Source organism: Schistocerca americana, chromosome 9, assembly GCF_021461395.2.
Source record: "Schistocerca americana isolate TAMUIC-IGC-003095 chromosome 9, iqSchAmer2.1, whole genome shotgun sequence".
Classification (NCBI taxonomy): domain Eukaryota; kingdom Metazoa; phylum Arthropoda; class Insecta; order Orthoptera; family Acrididae; genus Schistocerca; species Schistocerca americana.
In genome coordinates, this window is record NC_060127.1 from 116,491,133 (window position 1) to 116,512,476 (window position 21,344).

Here is a 21,344-nt window from a genome sequence, read left to right on the forward strand (position 1 = left end):
ATATCTTCGAAGTAGTGAAGCAACTTAAATAACTTAACAAAATCAAGTCTTCTGGTCCAGATTGTAAACCATTTAGGTTCCTTACGTAGTATGCTGATGTATTAGCTCCATACGTAACAATCACATATAACAATTAGCTTGATGAAAAAAACTGGAAAGTTGCACAGATCGGACCAGTATTCAAGAAAAGTAGTAGGAGTAATCCACTAAATTACAGGCCGATATCGTTAACGTCGATATGCAGCAGAATTGTGGAACATATGTTGTGTTCGAACATTATGAATTACCTCGAAGAAAACGGTCTATTGACACTCATCAACATGGGTTTAGAAAACAACGTTCCTGTGAAACACAACTAGCTCTTTATTCACACGAAGGGTTGAGTGTTATTGACAAGGGATTTCAGATCTATTCGTATTTCTGGGTTTCCAGAAGGCTTTTCACACTATACCACACATGCGGCTTTTTTTATTTAAAAAAGCGGATAAAGTGTCACTAGAAGCCTTCCTAAGAGACAACCGCCATTCCTTCCGAACTAACTATGCAAATGTAGACGAGATGTGGCTCAAAAACAAAGATATAGTAGCAACAGCAATTGAGAGATTCATACCTCATAAATCGGTAAGAGATGGAACTGATCCCCCATGGTACACAAAACAGATCCGAACGCTGTTGCAGAGGCAACGGAAAAAGCATGCGAAGTTCAGAAGAACGCGAAATCCCGAAGATTGGCTAAAATTTACAGACGCGCGAAATTTGGCACGGACTTCAATGTGAGATGCCTTTAATAGGTTCCACAACGAAACATTGTCTCGAAATTTGGCAGAAAATCTGAAGAAATTCTGGTCGTATGTAAAGTACACAAGCGGCAAGACGCAGTCAATACCTTCGCTGCGCGGTGCCGATGGTGCTGTTACCGACGACTGTGCCTCTAAAGCGGAGTTATTGAACGCAGTTTTCCGAAATTCCTTCACCAGGGAAGACGAATGGAATATTCCAGAATTTGAAACACGAACAGCTGCTATCATGAGTTTCTTAGAAGTAGATACCTTAGGGGTTGCGAAGAAACTCAAATCGCTTGATACGGGTAAGTCTTCAGGTTCAGATTGTATACCGATTAGGTTCCTTTCAGATTACGCTGATACAATAGCTCCCTACTTAGCAATCATATACAACCGCTCGCTCAGCGATAGATCTGTACCTGCAGATTGGAAAACTGCGCTGGTCGCACCAGTGTTTAAGAAGGATAGTAGGAGTAATCCATCGAACTACAGACCTATATCATTGACGTTGGTTTGCAGTAGGGTTTTGGAGCATATACTGTATTCAAACATTATGAATCACCTCGAAGGGAACGATCTATTGATACGTAATCAGCATGGTTTCAGAAAACAGCGTTCTTGTGCAACGCAGCTAGCTCTTTATTCGCACGAAGTAATGGCCGCTATCGACAGGGGATCTCAGGTTGATTCCGTATTTCTGGGTTTCCGGAAGGCGTTTGACACCGTTCCTCACAAGCGACTTCTAATCAAGCTGCGGGCCTATGGGGTATCGTCTCAGTTGTGCGACTGGATTCGTGATTTCCTGTCGGGAAGGTCGCAGTTCGTAGTAATAGACGGCAAATCATCGAGTAAAGCTGAAGTGATATCAGGTGTTCCCCTGGGAAGCGTCCTGGGACCTCTGCTGTTCCTGATCTATATAAATGACCTGGGTGACAATCTGAGCAGTTCTCTTAGGTTGTTCGCAGATGATGCTGTAATTTACCGTCTAGTAAGGTCAACCGAAGACCAGTATCAGTTGCAAAGTGATTTAGAAAAGATTGCTGTATGGTGTGGCAGGTGGCAGTTGACGCTAAATAACGAGAAGTGTGAGGTGATCCACATGAGTTCCAAAAGAAATCCGTTGGAATTCGATTACTTGATAAATAGTACAATTCTCAAGGCTGTCAATTCAACTAAGTACCTGGGTGTTAAAATTACGAACAACTTCAGTTGGAAAGACCACATAGATAATATTGTGGGGAAGGCGAGCCAAAGGTTGCGTTTCATTGGCAGGACACTTAGAAGATGCAACAAGTCCACTAAAGATACATCTCACACTACACTCGTTCGTCCTCTGTTAGAATATTGCTGCGCGGTGTGGGAGCCTTACCAGGTGGGATTGACGGAGGACATCCATAGGGTGCAAAAAAGGGCAGCTCGTTTTGTATTATCACGTAATAGGGGAGAGAGTGTGGCAGATATGATACACGAGTTGGGATGGAAGTCATTAAAGCAAAGACGTTTTTCGTCGCGGCGAGATCTATTTACGAAATTTCAGTCACCAACTTTCTCTTCCGAATGCTAAAATATTTTGTTGAGACCAACCTACAAAGGTAGGCATGATCATCAAAATAAAATAAGAGAAATCAGAGCTGGAACAGAAAGGTTTAGGTGTTCGTTTTTCCCGCGCGCTGTTCAGGAGTGGAATGGTAGAGAGATGTATGATTGTACGAGTAGTTCGATGAACCCTCTGCCAAGCACTTAAATGTGAATTGCAGAGTAGTCATGTAGATGTAGATGTAGATGTAGATGTAGTGAAATTGCGTGCTTACGTCTCAGTTATGTGACTTGATTTGTGATTTCCTGTCAGAGAGGTCACAGTTCGTAGTAACTGACGGAAAGTCATCGAGTAAAACAGAAGAGATTTCTGGCGCTCCCCAAGGTAGTGTTATAGGCTCTTTGCTGTTAGTCACCCATATAAACGATTTGGGAGACAATCTGAGCAGCAGTCTTAGGTTGTTTGCAGACGACGCTGTCGTTTATCGACTAATAAAGTCATCAGAAGAATAAAACAAACTGCAAAATGATTTCGAAAAGATATCAGAATGGTGCGAAAAGTTGTAGTTGACCCTAAATATCGAAAAGTGTGAGGTCATCCACATGAATGCTAAAAGAAACTCGTTAAACTTCGGTTACACGATATATCAGTCTAATCTAAAAGCCGTAAATTTAACTAAATACCTAGGTACTACAATTACGAACAACTTAAATTGGAAGGAACACATAGAAAAAGCTGAGGGGAAGGGTAACCAAAGACCGCGTTTTATTGCCAAGACACTTAGAAAATGTAACAGACTTACTAAGGAGATTGCCTACACTACGCTTGTCCGTCCTCTTTTAGAACACTGCTGCACGGTGTGGGATCCTTACCAGATAGGACTGACGAAGTACATCGAAAAAGTTCAAAGAAAGGCAGCACGTTTTGTATTATCGCGAAATATTGGAGAAGGTGTCACAGAAACGATACAGGATTTGGGCTGAACATCATTAAATTAAAGAGTTTTTCGTTGCTGGGGAATCTTCTCACGAAATTCCAATCACCATCATTCTACTCCGAATGCGAAAATATTTTGTTGACACCGACCTCCTTAAGGAAAAACGATCACCACAATAAAATAAAGGGAATCAGAGCTCGTACGGAAAGATATAGGTGTTCGTTCTTTCCGCGCGCTATACGAGACTGGAATAATAGAGAATTGTGACGGTGGTTCGATGAAGCCTCTGCCAGGCACTTAAATGTGATTTCCAGAGTGTCCAGTAGACGTAGATGTAGATGTAGAATACCCCATGTCTCCATATGCACTGAGGTGACAAAAGTCATAGAATGCTTCGTAATATTGTGTCAGATCTCCTTTTGCCCAAGTCGACGTGGCATTGACTCAACAAGTCGTTGGAAGTCTCCTGCAGAAATGTTAACCCATGCTACCTCTATAGCCGATCCAGGATGTTGGCTCCGACGTCGGCCAATAGAGCAGTACCGTGCGGGCATTCAGGTCCCCAGTAAGATGGCGTAAGGCAGTCGCTTCGAACTGAAATTATGTTCAAAAATAATATTTCGACCCAAAAGAGTAGGGAATAATATGGTGTTTTGGAATTCTCGATAAAACCAACCTGCTTTCAGAAAAAAATGTGTTGCCTTAATTATTGAACTTCCCTCGTAGATCCGAAAATAGACAAAGATCGTGTACACAGTTATCTTTTTGACATCCAGTCTATTTAGTTTATCGACCGGTGGCGGTCCGCTGCTTCTGTTCAGTTTTTGGAGACATTTCGTTGTTTGTTACTGTGCGTCCGTTTGCAAGGGTACTTCGAATGTTGCCGCTGCAGGATTTTGTGCAAGAACTGGCCTCTCGATTAGCTCCCATAAATGTTCGATGGGATTCATGTCGGTAGGTCTTGGTAGCCAAATCATTCGCTCGAATTGTCCAGAACGTCTTTCAAACCAATCGCGTACAATTCTGACCCGGTGACATGGCGCTTTGTCATCCACAAAAATTACACCGTTGTTTGGGAACACGAACTTCGTGAATGGTGAAAATGTTCTGCAAGAAGCCGAACATGACCGTTTGCAGTCAGTGGTCGGTTCAGTTGGACAAGAGGACCCAGTCCATTCAATGTAAACACAGCATAAATCATATGTACCCACAATCAGCTTGTGCAGTGCCTTTTGAAAACCTGGACCCATGGCTTCGTGGGGTCTGCCCCACACTCTTACCAACTGAAACTAAGACTCATCTGACCTGGCCTCGGTTTTCCATTCGTGTAGGGTGCAACTGATATGATGATAAGCCCAAGAGAGACGCTATGGGCGATGTCCTGCTGTTAGTAAAGGTTCTCGCGTGGTCGCGCGCTGCCGTAGCCAATTACCGCCAAATATCGCTGCATTGTCCAACGAATACGTTCGTCGTACATCTCACATTGATTTCTGCGGTTATTTCACGTAGTATTACTTGTCTGTTAGCACTGGCAATTCTACGCCGCTGCTCTCGGTCGTTAACCCTCGCATTACTAAGCGGGGTATTCTGACTACCCCAGGTTGATTTTTTCCCTATAATAATCTTATCTGAAGGGCCACATTCCTGTGGTTTCATGACTTTGTACTAAAATTATTGACGTTGAATTCACACTCAGGACTGTCTAATTTTTTTGGCTTTATCATTGTTATTCAAGTCATTTATTGGTGGGCTTGTGAGACTACCCCGCTTGGTATGAAACGTCTTATTTTCTTATTTGTAGATAATAAGATTTTGGGAAATATATCTGTCATTCATCTTCTCTGTTGAGTTTTGCCATAGATCCAATGTTTGTTATTGTTGCTGGACACTATTGTTGAGTTGAATTTGACGTTCACTGTTGAGCTGACATTACACAAGTCAGTATTTCATCAGCAAGTAAGGATGTCCAAAGGACTTTCTAGCGAAGAGATCTTGGCAATTCTATACAATTCTGATGTCAGTGACGATGAAAATGAATGGAACATTGATAATGAACTGAATGAATTTATAGAACCTCTTGACAAAGACCATTTCATAGCATCAGATGAAGCTGATGATGAAATATCAGAAGACACTACACATTCACGTAAACAAGTAGAAGAAGAGGATGATGATCATGAAGAAGAAAACGAAGACACTGGAAATTTTTTTTGTTTCTAGAAATGGACTACAATTTTCTAGTGAACCACCAAGAGGTGGGCGGCGTAGACGTCGCAACATTTTGAACCTAACACCTGGCCCAGTGAATGATGGCAAAACAATAACAGAGACATATTTATTATTTATCTCACCGGAAATCGTGAGCATCATTATAGAAGAAACGAACAGGGAAGTCAAACGAGTAATTTCTTTGTGGAATGGAGCTCATTATTCGAACAAAATGACATGAATGACAATAAGAGATATAAATGCAACTGAAGTGTACACTGTATTAGCAATTCTAATAGGAACTGGTCGAACTCATGGACATCGCACAAGTGCTTCCGATCTGTGGGGAAGTAATGTTGCCCTTCGGCAACCATTCTTTTCTGCTGCCATTTCAAGAAACTGATTTTTGTATATACTGAAATTCTTGCAATTTGACAACAGAGATACAAGAGCACAGAGAATTGAAGAAACCAAGGACAAGCTACAAGCCATCAGGGTAGTGTTCGACAAATTTCATTTTTACTTGTGCAAGAACTTCTATCCTTATGAATCCGTCACTATTGACGAACGATTAGCACGTACCGAGGAAACTGACCTTTTAGGGTTTATATGAATAGAAAGCCTGGCAAGTATGGCATTAAAATTTGGGTTTGTGCTGATGTGAAGACATCTTACTTATTACGGACCCAAATTTACACGGGAATGGTGGACAATACTCGGGAAGTAAATCAAGGACAGAGAGTTGTTTTGGATCTGATGAAAATATTTCTGAATAACGGTCATTGTGTAACAACTGATAATTTTTTCACCAGTTTTCCATTGGCTGCTGAACTACTAAAACGAAACACGACATTGGTTGGTACCTTACATTCCAATAAGAAAGAGATTCCGAAAGAATTCTTGCCAAACTGAAAGAAAGAAGTTCACTCTTCAATGTTTGGTTTCACAAATGACTTGACCCTAGTTTCCTATGTTCCAAAGAAGGGAAAGGCAGTAATACTACTGTCTACTCAGCATAATGAGAGACAAGTGAGTGGTGAAGAAAGTGAACACAAACCCGAAATCATATTGCACTAAAACAAAACCAAAGGTGCTGTAGATAATGGGGACAGAATGACAAGAAAATACAGTTGTGTTAGAGGAACGAGGCGATGGCCACTAAGAATCTTCATGGAAATGATAGATATTGCAGGCCTGAATGCATAGATTCTGTACACTCAAAGATTTCCTGAACGGCAGAAGAATAACCGAAGCCGACGTAAACTCTTCATGGCTGAACTGGCATTTGGACTCATTAAAGGAAACATGGAAGAAAGAGCCAAAAATATCAACGGTCTTCATAAAGATGTACAAGATGCACTGAAAGCTTGTGGTACTGCAGTTCCCACAGCAGTGATACAGACCCAGTGTTCCAAGTTACCAACGCCACAACGATGTCAAAATTGCAAGAGAAACGAAGATCGGAAAACAAGATTATGTTGTGTAACGTGCAAGAAACCTGTTTGTAATACACACAGAGAAGAATCTGTTACTGTGAAGTGCATGCATTGCAAAAATGTACTTGACTGAAACGTTGAATAAAGTCTTGTGTTATTTTACTGCAGTCACTTTTGAGGTACATAGATTGTTAATTATCTGTTCGTTGAGTACTGAATTTAGTGAAAGATATAAAAAATTTTTTGTACTTTGTATCTGTGATCTGATTAAATACTTCTAATAACCTGAAAAGTTGTTTTTCAATACTAAATAAACTCATTTAATGGAAATAACGAAATCTGAGAATAAAAATTACAATAAAACACAAAACTCTTTTGGGGTAGTCTAAATACCCTGCTTGGTAAAATAGAGGTGTCAAAAAGCTTGGTAATGGGAGGGTTAAGTGAAGGCCATTGGTCACTGTGTTGTCCGTGGTGAGAGGCAGAGCTTGGAATTGTTACTCTCGGCACACACTTGACACAGCGGATTTCGGAATTTTCAATTCCCCAACGATTTCCGAAATGGCATGTCCAATGCGTCAGGCTCCAACTGCCATTCCACGTTCAAAACCTGTTAATTCCCTAGGTGCGTCCATAATCACGTCGCAAATCTTTTTACGTGAATCACCTGACTACAAATGACAGCCCCGCCAAAGCACTGGCCCTTTATGCCCTGTGTGCGCGATGGTACAACTATGTATATATGTGCATATCGCTATCCCAACACTTTTGTCACCTCAGCATATACCACCGATTTCGTCTCTCGTGACATCCAATGGTCATTTTCACACTTCATAGTGGTGTCCGGATCCTGTTGAACAAGTAAATGGTGCATAACATATTTTGTAGTAGTTTCGGTATAAAGTGTTGTAATACAAAAGCTTGCAAGTTACGTCGTTGGGTGTTTGCAGCATATGCTGGTGCAGTAGGGCTTCTATCCGTGCTGCTCCACCTCTCTCTCCCTCCCTCCTCTCTCTCTCTCTCTCTCTCTCTCTCTCTCTCTCTCTCTCTCTCTCTCTCTCCCTCTCCCTGCCTCCCTCTATCCCTCTCTCCTGCCTTTTGTCCTCCGTTATACGACAGCGGGTCCCCCAGGGCACGACACTGGGACCAAGTTACAGGACTTAACAGCGTCGCTGGGAGCAGGGGTACACGGCTACTGGGACGTTAGTGGTGGGAGGGTAGGAAGGGGGGGGGGGGAAGAAGAGAACCTGTTTCACGCTTGCACGCCACTGCCACTTGCTACAGACAATGGCGTTTGAAATCAACTTAGTCTATTTGTCATGTATACGAGCAGTCATGAACACAAATGTGTAGGAGGTGCGTTCAATAAGTAATGTCACACTTTTTTCTTCTCGGTCGGTTTCGGCTGAAAAAAGTGCGGAATTGATTGTGGGACATCGTGGAATATTTCCTCTTCAGCCACTATAGTTCCAGTGGATAGAAGCGTCTGTAATTGAGGTGCCTTCCAAGCAGAGAGCTGCCATTGATTTTCTTTTGGTGGAAACCCAGAGCATTGCAGATATTTACAGGCGTTTGCAGAATATTTGTAGAGACCTTGTAGTGAACAAAAGCACGGTGAGTCGTTGGGCTAGAGGTTTGTCATCATCGCAACAAGGTTCCGGAAGATAACAGCGTCTGTAATTGAGGTGCGTTCCAAGCATAGAGCTGCCATTGAGTTTCTTTTGGTGGAACCCCAGAGCATCACAGATATTTAATGGCGTTTGCAGAATATTTACGGAGACCTTGAAGTGAACAAAAGCACGGTGAGTCATTGGGCTAGAGGCTCGTAATCATCATAACAAGGTCATGCATACCTGCCCAATCTCCAACTGGCTTGGCTAGTTCACACAGCTGTGCATCTCTCAGGAAACAGAAGAAACGATTTCAGCGTGTTTGTCGGCACGAAAACACAAACGAATTCCTACTTCTCCATAACAATGCAAGGCCTTAGACAAGTCTGCGCATCCCAGAGAAGCTCACAAAACTTCACGGGATTGTTCTTCCTCACCCACCCTGCAACCCGGATATTCCATCTGTTTCGCTCAATGTAGGATGCACTCTGCGGGATGCAGTACTTGTGATGGGGAGGTTATTGATGCAGCAAGGTGCTGACTCCGACGTCGACCAGTAGAGTAGTATTCAGGTCCCCCAATAATGTGTGGTAAGGCCGTCACCTCAAACCGAAATTACGTTCAAAAATAGAGTTTTGTAGCCGAAAGAGTGGTAAATAATATGGTGTTTTGAAATCTTCGATAAAAACATTTTGGAAAAAAAAAGTTGGATTACTTATTGAACGTCCCTTGCAGATCCGCAAATACACAACGGTCGTGTATACAGTTATCTTTTTGACATCCAGTCTGTTTAGTTTATCGACTGGTGCAAATCCGCTGTATCTCTTCGGTTTTTGAAGACATTTCGTTGTTTGTTACGAGGCGGCCGTTTACAAGGATTCTGAGACACAACGAAATACGAAAATCTAAAAATTGCATCCTTTGTACAACGAATACGCTGCTTTACAGAAGGATGAAAACCTGGTGAAAGTCAGTCTCAGTAAAGACCAGTTTGGGTTTCAGTAAAATGTAGGAACTTGAGAGGCAAAACTGACCCTCTGATGTATCTTAAAAAATAGGTGGAACAAAGGCAGGTCGCATTTATAGAATGTGTGGATTCACAGAAAGCTTTTTACAGTGTGGACTCGATAACAATCTGTGAAATTTTGGAGGTAGCACGGTAAAGATACAGATGAAATTTTTGGATTCAGAGAAAGCTTTGACGGTGTGGACTTCATTACAAACTGGGAAATTTTGAAGGTAGCACGGATAAGATACAGATAGAGGGATGTTATTTTAAACTTGCACAAGAACCACACTGCATTTGTAAGAGTCGAAAGACATGAAAGGGAGAGAGTGATTGAGAAGGGAGTTAGACAGGGTTGCAGCGTACCCGCGATGTTAATCAACATGTACATTGAGCGAGCATTAAAGGAAACCAAGGAGAATCTGGGAATGGGAATTGTAGTTGATGGAGAAGAAATAAAAGCCTTGATGTTTCCCGACATCACTGTAATTCTCTCAGAGATGACAAAGCATTTGGTAGAGTAGTTGAACGATATCGATAGTGTCTTGAAAAGAGGTTAGAAGATGAAAATCGAGGGCCAAGGCACATAGTCAAAGAGAGTGATTGTCAGTTAATTATATAAGGAAATGAGGTACAAAAATTAGTACATAACTTTTGCTATTTGTCAGTAAAATAACTGATCATGTTCGAAGTAGACAGTGTATAAAACGTAATCTGGCAGTAGCAATAAAAGCATTTCCATAAATATAAATTTACTAAGATCGAAAAAAATTTAAGCGTTAGTAATTCTTTTATGAAAGTATTTGTCTTGAGTGTAGCCTTGTACTGAACTGGAAAGTGAACTAGAAACATTTCGGGCAAGAACAGAACAGAAACTTTGGATGTGCGGTGCTACGGAAGAATGCTCGGCATTAGATGGGTAGTTCGAGAAACTAATGAGGAAGTACTGAATCGAATGGTCCAGAAAAGGAATTCAGGCACATCTTGACTACAAGAAGGGATCAGTTGATAGGAAACATGCTGACGCGTCAAGAAATCGTCGATTTCCTAATGGAAGGAAATGTGCGGCCAAAAAATTGGAGACCAGGGCTCGAACACAGAAAGTAGATTCAACTGGATGCAAGTTGCAGGAGATGAAGAGGCTTGCACTGGATACATTGGCCTGGAGAGGTGCTTCAAACCAGTCTTAATACTGAAGACCACGACAACCATGTAATCATTTAATAACTTAAAATAGTGACTTTGCTAATGTTTCTTTACTTCTTTCTTGCAAAGCCAAAACGTACGATTATTCCGATTTCACGAGAAAAGTAATCTCCGGTTTCTCGCAGTGTTGTAAGTGGAGGGGGGATCGTAACGGCCGGTACGCACTGACGCTCTGGATCCAGCTGCGATAGTGAGAAAGCCACAATGCTTCTAGTTCGCCTACAGTAGCCATTCTGAATTAGCGTTGCAGTCGAAAATTTCGCTGCACTACATTTGATGTGCCTCCTGTAGTACAGTCTTCCTGGTCTCCCGAACAGGCCTTAAAAGCCCCAAAGGTTCCGACCGGCCGCCGTGTCATCCTCAGCCCACAAGTGTCACTGGATGCGGATACGGAGGGGCATGTGGCCAGCACACCGCTCTCTCGGCCGTATGTCAGTTTACGAGACCCGAGCCTCTACTTCTGAATCAAGTAGCTCCTCAGTCTGCCTCACAAGGGCTGAGTGCACCCCGCTTGCCAACAGCGCTCGGCAGGCCGGTTGGTCACCCATCCAAGTGCTAGCTCAGCCCGACAGCGCTTAACGTCGGTGATCTGACGGGAACTGGTGCTACAACTGCGGCAGGGACGTTGGCTGTAATATAGTTTTAGTGCCAAGAAGTCTCAAAGCTCCTGTCATTCATCACGGAATTTGCGGTGCGTGTGGACGGAATGTGACGAGTGAAGGTGTTACGTCTCAATCGTACCGTTTGTTCAACAGCGGAAGAAGGAAGCTTCATGATGACTGCAGATGAGCCCGCCATTCTGCAGTCAGCAACGAACTGCTACAGAAAACTGATGGTGAAATACGAGAAAACCGGCGATTCACGATATATCAGTTATCGGAAAAGTTGCTGCAAACTGCTCGGGGTGTGATCGCAACTAAACACCTAGCCTACAATTAGTTCTGTGGAAGAAAGTAGGCACCGCTCGCCGACGTTGAGGAATTTACATGTACTCCATACCGCCGGCAAAGGGAAAGTTCTAAATCATGTAGAGAAAATTGAAATCCTGAAACACTCCGGTACAGGAAAATGTATTTTACTGAATGCTCGATTGGTTAGCTGAAATCAATATTATTGTGATATTATGGTATCCAATACACCAATAGCTTTCATTGTGAATGAAATTATCTTTTACCTGATTTTATCTGTCTGACTAATGTTTTAGCATCATTTTCAGTTTTACTGCTTGACATGTTTAAATAATTTTACGCTTTATAGATATCTTTTTATCCATACAAATTTTGTGTTTTCCACCTATTTCATTAATATTCTTGCACTAAATTCAGTTTTACACTGATTTACTTAATTTGTCTCCCGCATGTGTAATTCAGTTGTGCAATCGCTTTCTGTAAGCACTTGGGTTAGCCAACGCCATCTACCTTTACTGTCTGCTACTACGGTCTTACAATCTTGCATCCACGACTCTATGTTTGTGTAGCCGCCTTAGAGGACTGACGTCTCCTGTTCTCGACCGCGTTATTTACTGTTTAACAGCTGTACGCAGAGCTCTATGCTGTGTACGCCGAAACGCGGTTGGCTCCGTGTTACGTAAGATTTCTTAAATTTTCCTTGGTTTGCCATAGTTTTCCTGTCCAGCAGACACTGTAGGTATACTTGGCATTGTATTCCCGGTTCCAGATTCCATATAGCTTTTATTTATCCCATGACGATAGGTCGATGGTTTCTTATGAAGTTTTATCTTAACGCCACATGTGGGGGTTAGTGGACGAATGTTGGTTTCCCACATTAATTGTTACTCTCCATAACGCCGATTCCCGCACCTTATACCCCTCTGCAGGTGTGCCCCAGGGCTCTGTCCTCTCCCTTCCCTCTACCTCCTGTACATGGCAGGCAAACATCGTAGCTCGTACCACTCGCTCCTTCCGCTCCACGATTTCTCCCTTACCATCTGCACCCATCCTGTCCACCTCTCTCCCACCCTCACCTACCTTGGCCTCCCCATTGACCGTCACCTCATCTGGATCACTCATCTCCACTCTATCCAATCCAAAGCCCACAACCGCCTCCGACTTCTCTCTGGCCGGACATGGGGGTTGAATCCCTCTACCATCCTCCACACCTACTAATCCTTAATCTGTCCCATTGTCCCATCCTCTGTTATGCCAGTCCCGCCTGGATATCCGCTCCCCCCCCCCCCCCCCTCGAAATTCTATAAGTCCCTCCAGATTCTTGAGCGTCATGCACTCCGCTTCGTCTTCCGTATACGCCTCCCATCCCCCATGCGGATCCTCTATGACCTGATTCCTTTCCCCCATCTGCTCCTATTCCTCGTACATATCCACATACTCTACACCTCCCACCTCGTCCCCTGGTTACTCCTCTCCTCTCCAGCCCCTGCCCTCTGCTGCACCTTCACTGTTGTGTCCCCCCTACCCTCCTCTCCCAAGGTGGCTTCCGTCAGCTCTCTCTCCAAGATGATGTCCTCTCTCCCTCTATTTATCCCTCCTATCAACTCTGATCCTCAACTCCCCCTCCTTTCCTCTGTCCTTTTCCTGGGCTCCCTCTTCCCCCCCACCTTCCATCCTGCTTTTCCTCGCCTACCCACTCTCTGCCTCCCTTCTCTCCCACGGAGTCCTTTTGCGTTTCCTTTATCTGCCTTTCCCCATTCCCTCTCGCTTCTGCCCTGCTCCCTCCTTCTGAGTCCTCTCCCTCCATCGGTCTCCCCCACTTTCGTTTTTCCTCTCATCCCTACTTTTTTCCCCTCATCTGCCAAGGTCCCCCCCCACCCCATCTGCCCTTGCCTGTGGTGTGGCATCTTCGTGCCGACTTTTTAGTGCAGTGTTTCCAGTGATTGTTAATGTGGTTTCACCGCCAGACATCACACTTGCTAGGTGGTAGCTTAAATCGGCCGCGGTCCATTTAGTACATGTCGGACCCGCGTGTCGCCACTGTGTGATTGCAGACCGAGCGCCACCACAAGGCAGGTCTCGAGATACGGAATAGCACTCGCCCCAGTTGTACGACGACTTTGCTAGCGACTACACTGACGAAGCCTTTCTCTCATTTGCCGAGAGACAGTTAGAATAGCCTTCAGCTAAGTCCATGGCTACGACCTAGCAAGGCGCCATTAGCCTTACATAGTTTGATAGTTATCTTATGAAATGTCTCATCAAGAACGATGTATACAACAGGGATTAAAAGTTAAGTATTCCCAAAGCAACGTACTTTTCTTTATAGCAATTCATTGAGCGTCCTGTTTCAGACTTCAAGATATTCTGCGTGAGCTTATAGCGTGCCTATCGGCCCCCTCAAAATAACACTGTGTCGGGACTTCTGTCGACACATCAGTTAAGTGTTGTGCATCTTTTCCGAATGGTTGCGAACGGACATCATATTGTCGGTGGGTGTGATTTTTATAACTCTTGCGAACAGAAACAGACCATCGCCGTGTTTTTTTTTTTAATTATCTGTCTACTATTTTTCCCTGTCTGCTTCCTGTGTATTTTATTATCATCACCCACCCTTTGTTTTATATTTTAACTATCCACAATTTTCCGCCGTTTTACAATTTACGTCACCGTTTTATCGCCTGCTTTTATTGTTTCTTATCTTCATATGTTTTAAAAATGCTGTTGGCTGAACAGCAGCGTACTAAGCTGCTGCCAGTCCGTCCCATTCGGGGGAAATCGAAATTCGATAAAGGAAAAAAAATAAATTTTCATGTAAGGGCAAGGTTATAGTTAATTGTAGAAACGGATGCACAACCTGTAACTTTGCCTCTTTTGTGTTTTTATATTCACTCCATTTCCCCATTTTTAATCTGCATAAGCCTCACTATTATCACTTTTCACCCCCAGATCAATCTGATGATGCCTCAAAACTGCGAAACGCTTCATTTTCTGTAAATAAAAAAGATTTTGCAACCAATACAGCCGTATTTGGAGTAGTTCTGCGCTGTAGTCGAGCGGTCCTATGCGGAACCGTGCTGCTGCTTCGGTCGCAGGTTCGAATTCTTCAAAGGGTTCAAATGGCTCTGAGCACTATAGGACTTAACACCTGAGGTCATCAGTCCCCTAGTAGTTAGAACTACTTAAACCTAACTAACCTAAGGGCATCACACACATCCATGCCCGATGCAGGATTCGGACTTGCGCGGTTCCGGACTGGAGCGCCTTGAACCGCTCGGCCACAATGGCCGGCTAGTACGAATCCTGCACTGTCAGTTCTCGGTATGTATCGAAGAAAGGTGTCGGTATATCAACGGAAAAAAATATCGATGTACCTGCCTATAACAAGATCGATCGCACATTTAAATATACTGCCGGTTTTAACGCTGTATTGATTTATTATTAGATATGCGGATACATCAACAATATATATATCGGATTCCCGATATTTTGAAAAATACCAACAGTCCGAATACTTACCTAGAACTCGCATTCGGGAGGACGACGGTTCAATCCCGTCTCCGGCCATCCTGATTTAGGTTTTCCGTGATTTCCCTAAATCGGTTCAGGCGAATGCCGAGATGGTTCCTTTGAAAGGGCACGGCCGATTTCCTTCCCAATCCTTCCCTAACCCGAGCTTGCGCTCCGTCTCTAATGACCTCGTTGTCGACGGGACGTTAAACACTAACCACCACCACCACCACCACTTACCTAGAAGTATCCGACTCCATGCCACGCAAAACCACTGCTGCTTTGCTTTTAAGCTGGTATTCACAATGTTTTAATTCGTCAGTGTACGTAACAAGCATTGTGCTGAAGCTGCCCGTACTTTTCCATTTATGCGACAAATCGACAGACAGTCAACTGCGGGGTATCCATGCTTTTTTTTTTTTTTTTTTTTTTTTTTTTTTTTTTTTTTTTTTTTTTTTTTTTGTCATCAGTCTACTGACTGGTTTGATGCGGCCCGCGACGAATTCCTTTCCTGTGCTAACCTCTTCATCTCAGAGTAGCACTTGCAACCTACGTCCTCAATTATTTGCTTGACGTATTCCAATCTCTGTCTTCCTCTACAGTTTTTGCCCTCTACAGCTCCCTCTAGTACCATGGAAGTCATTCCCTCATGTCTTAGCAGATGTCCTATCATCCTGGCCCTTCTAGTTATCAGTGTTTTCCACATATTCCTTTCCTCTCCCATTCTGCGTAGAACCTCCTCATTCCTTACTTTATCAGTCCACCTAATTTTCAACATTCGTCTATAGCACCACATCTCAAATGCTTCGATTCTCTTCTGTTCCTGTTTTCCCACAGTCCATGTTTCACTACCATACAATGCTGTACTCCAGACGTACATCCTCAGAAATTTCTTCCTCAAATTAAGGCCGGTATTTGATGTTAGTAGACTTCTCTTGGCCAGAAATGCCTTTTTTGCCGTAGCGAGTCTGCTTTTGATGTCCTCCTTGCTCCGTCCGTCATTGGTTATTTTACTGCCTAGGTAGCAGAATTCCTTAACTTCATTGCACTTCGTTCTTGATCGTCCACTCTTATTATTCGCTCTTGCTTGTTGCACATATTGTATATGACCCGTCTCTCCCTATAGCTTACCCCTACTTTTTTCAGAATCTCGAACAGCTTGCACCATTTTATATTGTCGAACGATTGTTCCAGGTCGACAAATCCTATGAAAGTGTCTTGATTTTTCTTTAGCCTTGCTTCCATTATTAGCCTTAACGTCAGATTGCCTTTCTCGTCCCTTTACTTTTCCTAAAGCCAAACTGATCGTCACCTAACGCATTCTCAATTTTCTTTTCCATTCTTCTGTATATTATTCTTGTAAGCAGCTTCGATAAGCTGATTGTGCGATAATTCTCGCACTTGTCAGCTCTTGCCGTCTTCGGAATTGTGTGGATGATGCTTTTCCGAAAGTCAGATGGTATATCGCTAGACTCATATATTCTACACACCAATGTGAATAGTCGTTTTGTTGCCACTTCCCCCAATGATTTTAGAAATTCTGATGGAATGTTATCTATCCCTTCTGCCTTATTTGACCGTAAGTCCTCCAAAGCTCTTTTAAATTCCGATTATAATACTGGATCCCCTATCTCTTCTAAATCGACTCCTGTTTCTTCTTCTATCACAACAGACAAATCTTCACCCTCATAGAGGCTTTCAATGTATTCTTTCCACCTATCTGCTCTCTCCTCTGCATTTAACAGTGGAATTCCCGTTGCACTCTTAATGTTACCACCGTTGCTTTTAATGTCACCAAAGGTTGATTTGACTTTCCTGTATGCTGAGTCTGTCCTTCCGACAATCATATCTTTTTCGATGTCTTCACATTTTTCCTGCACCCATTTCGTCTTAGCTTCCCTGCATTTCCTATTTATTTCATTCCTCAGCGACTTGTATTTCTGTATTCCCGATTTTCCCGGAACATGTTTGTACTTCCTCCTTTCATCGATTAGCTGAAGTATTTCTTCTGTTACCCATGGTTTCTTCGCAGCTACCTTCTTTGTACCTATGTTTTCCTTCCCAACTTCTGTGATGGCCCTTTTTAGAGATGTCCATTCCTCTTCAACTGTACTGCCTACTGCGCTATTCCTTATTGCTGTATCTATAGCGTTAGAGAACTTCAACCGTATCTCGTCATTCCTTAGTACTTCCGTATCCGACTTCTTTGCGTATTGATTCTTCCTGACTAATGTTTAGAACTTCAGCCTACTTTTCATCACTACTATATTGTGATCTGAGTCTATATCTGCTCCTGGGTACGCCTTACAATCCAGTATCTGATTTCGGAATCTCTGTCTGACCATGATGTAATCAAATTGAAATCTTCCCGTATCTCCCGGCCTTTTCCAAGTATACCTCCTCCTCTTGTGATTCTTGAAGAGGGTATTCGCTATTACTAGCTGAAACTTGTTACAGAACTCAGTTAGTCTTTCTCCTCTTTCATTCTTTGTCCCAAGCCCATATTCTCCTGTAACCTTTTCTTCTACTCCTTCCCCTACAACTGCATTCCAGTCGCCCATGACTATTAGATTTTCGTCCCCCTTTACATACTGCATTACCCTTTCAATATCCTCATACACTTTCTCTATCTGTTCATCTTCAGCTTGCGACGTCGGCATGTATACCTGAACTATCGTTGTCGGTGTTGGTCTGCTGTCGATTATGATTAGAACAACCCGGTCACTGAACTGTTCACAGTGACACACCCTCTACCCTACCTTCCTATTCATAACAAATCCTACACCTGTTATACCATTTTCTGCTGCTGTTGATATCCATACTTTAGAGGCAGTATAAATTTTAAAGGAGAATATTCTGAGAAACAATAAAATTCATTTGTATCAAAAAAGCTTTTCTTGCATTGCTTTTGTATAAATGTAAAACACGACCAATGCCAACGCCACCCTTGTCAGTAGAAAGATCTAGAGTGCTGAGGAACAGTACCAGAGGAACGAAGTTAAGCGCTGTCGGGCTTGGCTAGAACTTGGATGGGTGACCATCCGGTCTGCCGAGCGTTTTTGGCAAGCGGGGTGCACTCAGCCCTTGTGAGGCAAATTGAGGAGCTACTTGGCTGAGAAGCATCGGCTCCGGTCTCGTAAATTGACATACGGCCGGGAGAGCGGTGTGCTGACCACACATGCCCCTCCATATCCGCACCCAGTGATGTCCGTGGGCTAAGGCTGACAGGGCGGCCGGTCGGTACCGTTGGACCCTCATGACCTGTCCGGAGAGAGTTTGAAGGTGACGACAGGCGCGAGTGCTGAACGGTGAGGGGGAGGCAGCGTCGGCTGCTTGCAACAGTGCTGTAACGACTACCCGTGTCTTGTTCAAATGGTTCAAATGGCTCAAAGCGTTATAGGACTTAACATCTGAGGTCATCAGTCCCCTAGACTTAGAACTACTTAAACCTGACTAACCTAAGGACATCACACACATTCATGCCCGAGGCAGGATTCGAACCTACAACCGTAGCAGCAGCGCGGTTCCGTAATGAAGCGCCTAGAACCGCTCGGCCACAGCGGCCGGCCCCGCGTTTTGTGTTAACACGAAATCAGAGACGGCATTCGCGGAAATACTGCTCTCTTCTGTGACAGTTATGTCAGGCCGGAAATCAACTGACTTGTTGACATATTCATATTCGAGAGATTTACCTACAATTAATGTATTACTTATTCAGAAAATCAAAGTAGACTAATGTAATTGATGTGTCGACAGAAGTGCCGACACAGTGTTATTTTGAGGGGGCCGATAGGCACGCTATCTAACGCAGACGGGCGTGAATTCTGGAACAGGATAACTATTGAATGGTAGCAAGAAAAGTACGTAGCTGCTTTATACTTAACTTTAATGACTCCTGGTGATACATCTCTCTTGACTATACAAATGCGACTCGTAAGATACATGCACTGTTACAATTGGCGCCTTGCTAGGTCGTAGCCATGGACTTAGCAGAAGGCTATTCTAACTGTCTCTCGGCAAATGAGAGGAAGGCTTCGTCCGTATTGTCGCTAGCAATGTCGTCCGTACAACTGGGGGGAGTGCTCTATCGTATATCGAGACCTGCCTTGTGGTGGCGCTAGGTCTGCGATCACACAGTGGCGACACGCGGGTCCGACATGTACTAAATGGGCCGCGGCCGATTTAAGCTACCACCTAGCAAGTGTGGTGTCTGGCGGTGACACCACAGTAATCATACGACATTATGAACTGGAAGTTAAAACTGATTGTTGGAATCTGTTTGCACACGTATTTATAAACACAGCACTGCAGTAATGTTTATAAAATTTAATTAATTGTGCCCGAAAGAAGTGTCAAAACGGTGTTCAGTAGAGATGATCTGTGTTGATTCAAAATCATCATCATCGCCTGAGGGCGTGGTAGTATTGATGATAACTTCATCGATGGCCGTTTCCGTTATTCCATCTCGTGTCCAATGCTCCTGCTGCAGCTGCTTAACATTCCGGCATTAAGCTTGGTAGTCCAGTGCAGTAACGGAAAGGTAACCAGCATTAACAAGATTCTGCAATCTTTGCTTCGACATGTTGCCAGTGACATTTTTCTCCCTAAAATTGGCCCAATGCAGTTCTATCGGAATTAGATCGCAGTTTTGGGGCGATAAACGTACTAGCGTTTAGTAGCATTTGCTCTCCGCGATTTCGTCTACAATGGATACTTCCAGCCGGCCACTGTTGCCGAGCGGTTCTAGGCGCTACAGTCTGGAACTGCGCGACCGCTACGGTCGCAGGTGCGAATCCTGCCTCGGGCATGGATGTGTGTGATGTCCTTAGGTTAGTTAGGTTTAAGTAGTTCTAAGTTGTAGGGGACTGATGACCTCAGAAGTTAAGTCCCGTAGTGCTCAGAGCCATTTGAACCACTTGGGTACTTCCACGGCTAGTTTATTTTCCTATATTGTACATAACAGATCGTCTTCCTGATTGAGTCGTTGCAGTTTATTTCCCCATTTTGCAACCACTCTAACGTCGTAATACTGAAATCATATTTATTATGAAATCTATCGAACTACCAGCTATGGAATGGCGCATTATCCATGCCATCAGAGATTTGGGTGGAATTTGCAAACCACCATATTTGCATCCCCCCCTCTCTATTTTCGTCAAATTCAAGAAGTTCGCAAGTTAGTGGAAACAATTTCCAGCATGAAACTTCCGGACAAATTAAAACTGTGCTCCAGATCGTGTTCCCAGGTTCGAGTCTGCGTCTGGCAAACAGTTTCAATTCGTCAGAAAGTTTGAAATCAACGCACACTCCGCTGCAGGACGAAGATTCGTTCTAGTTTGTTGGGTCTTGCTGCAAGTACCTACCCAGATTTGTCATTTTGTGGAAGTTCAGTCAAGGAACTGTGAAATGAGTTTACCAATCATTTTTAGGATGGCAGGACACATATCTTTACATTTTAGCCGATTTTTAATGTTACTGTAAATATAAATGCATTACATTTGTGATATAAGCAGTAAATACTGCTTGAAAAATCGAAGACTATTTAAAACGCAGACGCTTGGTGAGATACCACACTGCGTTTTTTGTTTCCTGTTATCGAACATTTTATTATACAGTAGACAATAGATGTTCGCAATCTGCACACATCCTCAAAGTTTTTCATCTAAGTGAAGTCCTCAGATTTTAGTTACCTGAATTGTGTTTCTTGGTAACAAGTCCTCCTCTAATATTTTTTCTATTTTTTATTTTAGTGTTTCGTCACTATTTTTATTCATTAATAATAATGCAACAACCACGACGGTTGCTTTGGTTTTTAAGAATAACTCCGCTTCTACAAGGAAATTGGTATAGGCATGCGTATTCAAATACAGAAATATATAAACAGGCAGAATATGGCGTTGCGGTCGGCAACGCCTATATAAGACAGGTGTCTGGCGCAGGTGTTAGATCGGTTACTGCTGCTACAATGGCAGATTATCAAAATTTGAGTTTCAACGTGGCGTTATAGCCGGCGCACGATTGATGGGACACAGCATCACCGAGGTATCGATGAAGTGGGGAATTTCCCGTACGACCATTCCACGAGTGCGTCATGAATATCAGAAATCCAGTAAAACATCAAATCTCCAACATCGCTGTAGTCGGATAAAGATCCTGCAAGAACGGGACCAACGACGACTGAAGAGAATCGTTCAGCATGACAGA

At 43.4% G+C, this 21,344-nt stretch overlaps 1 protein-coding gene across 1 annotated transcript in view; it reads left to right on the plus strand.

Annotated features, from left to right (window-relative positions):
• Positions 1 to 5,218: 5,218 nt before the first annotated feature.
• Positions 5,219 to 21,344, plus strand: part of LOC124550723 — a 207,267-nt gene continuing 191,141 nt past the window's right edge. The window contains exon 1 of the mRNA XM_047125444.1: positions 5,219 to 5,402. Within this exon, the coding sequence (XP_046981400.1) occupies positions 5,219 to 5,402 (184 nt within the window). The remainder of the gene's footprint in view (positions 5,403 to 21,344) is intronic.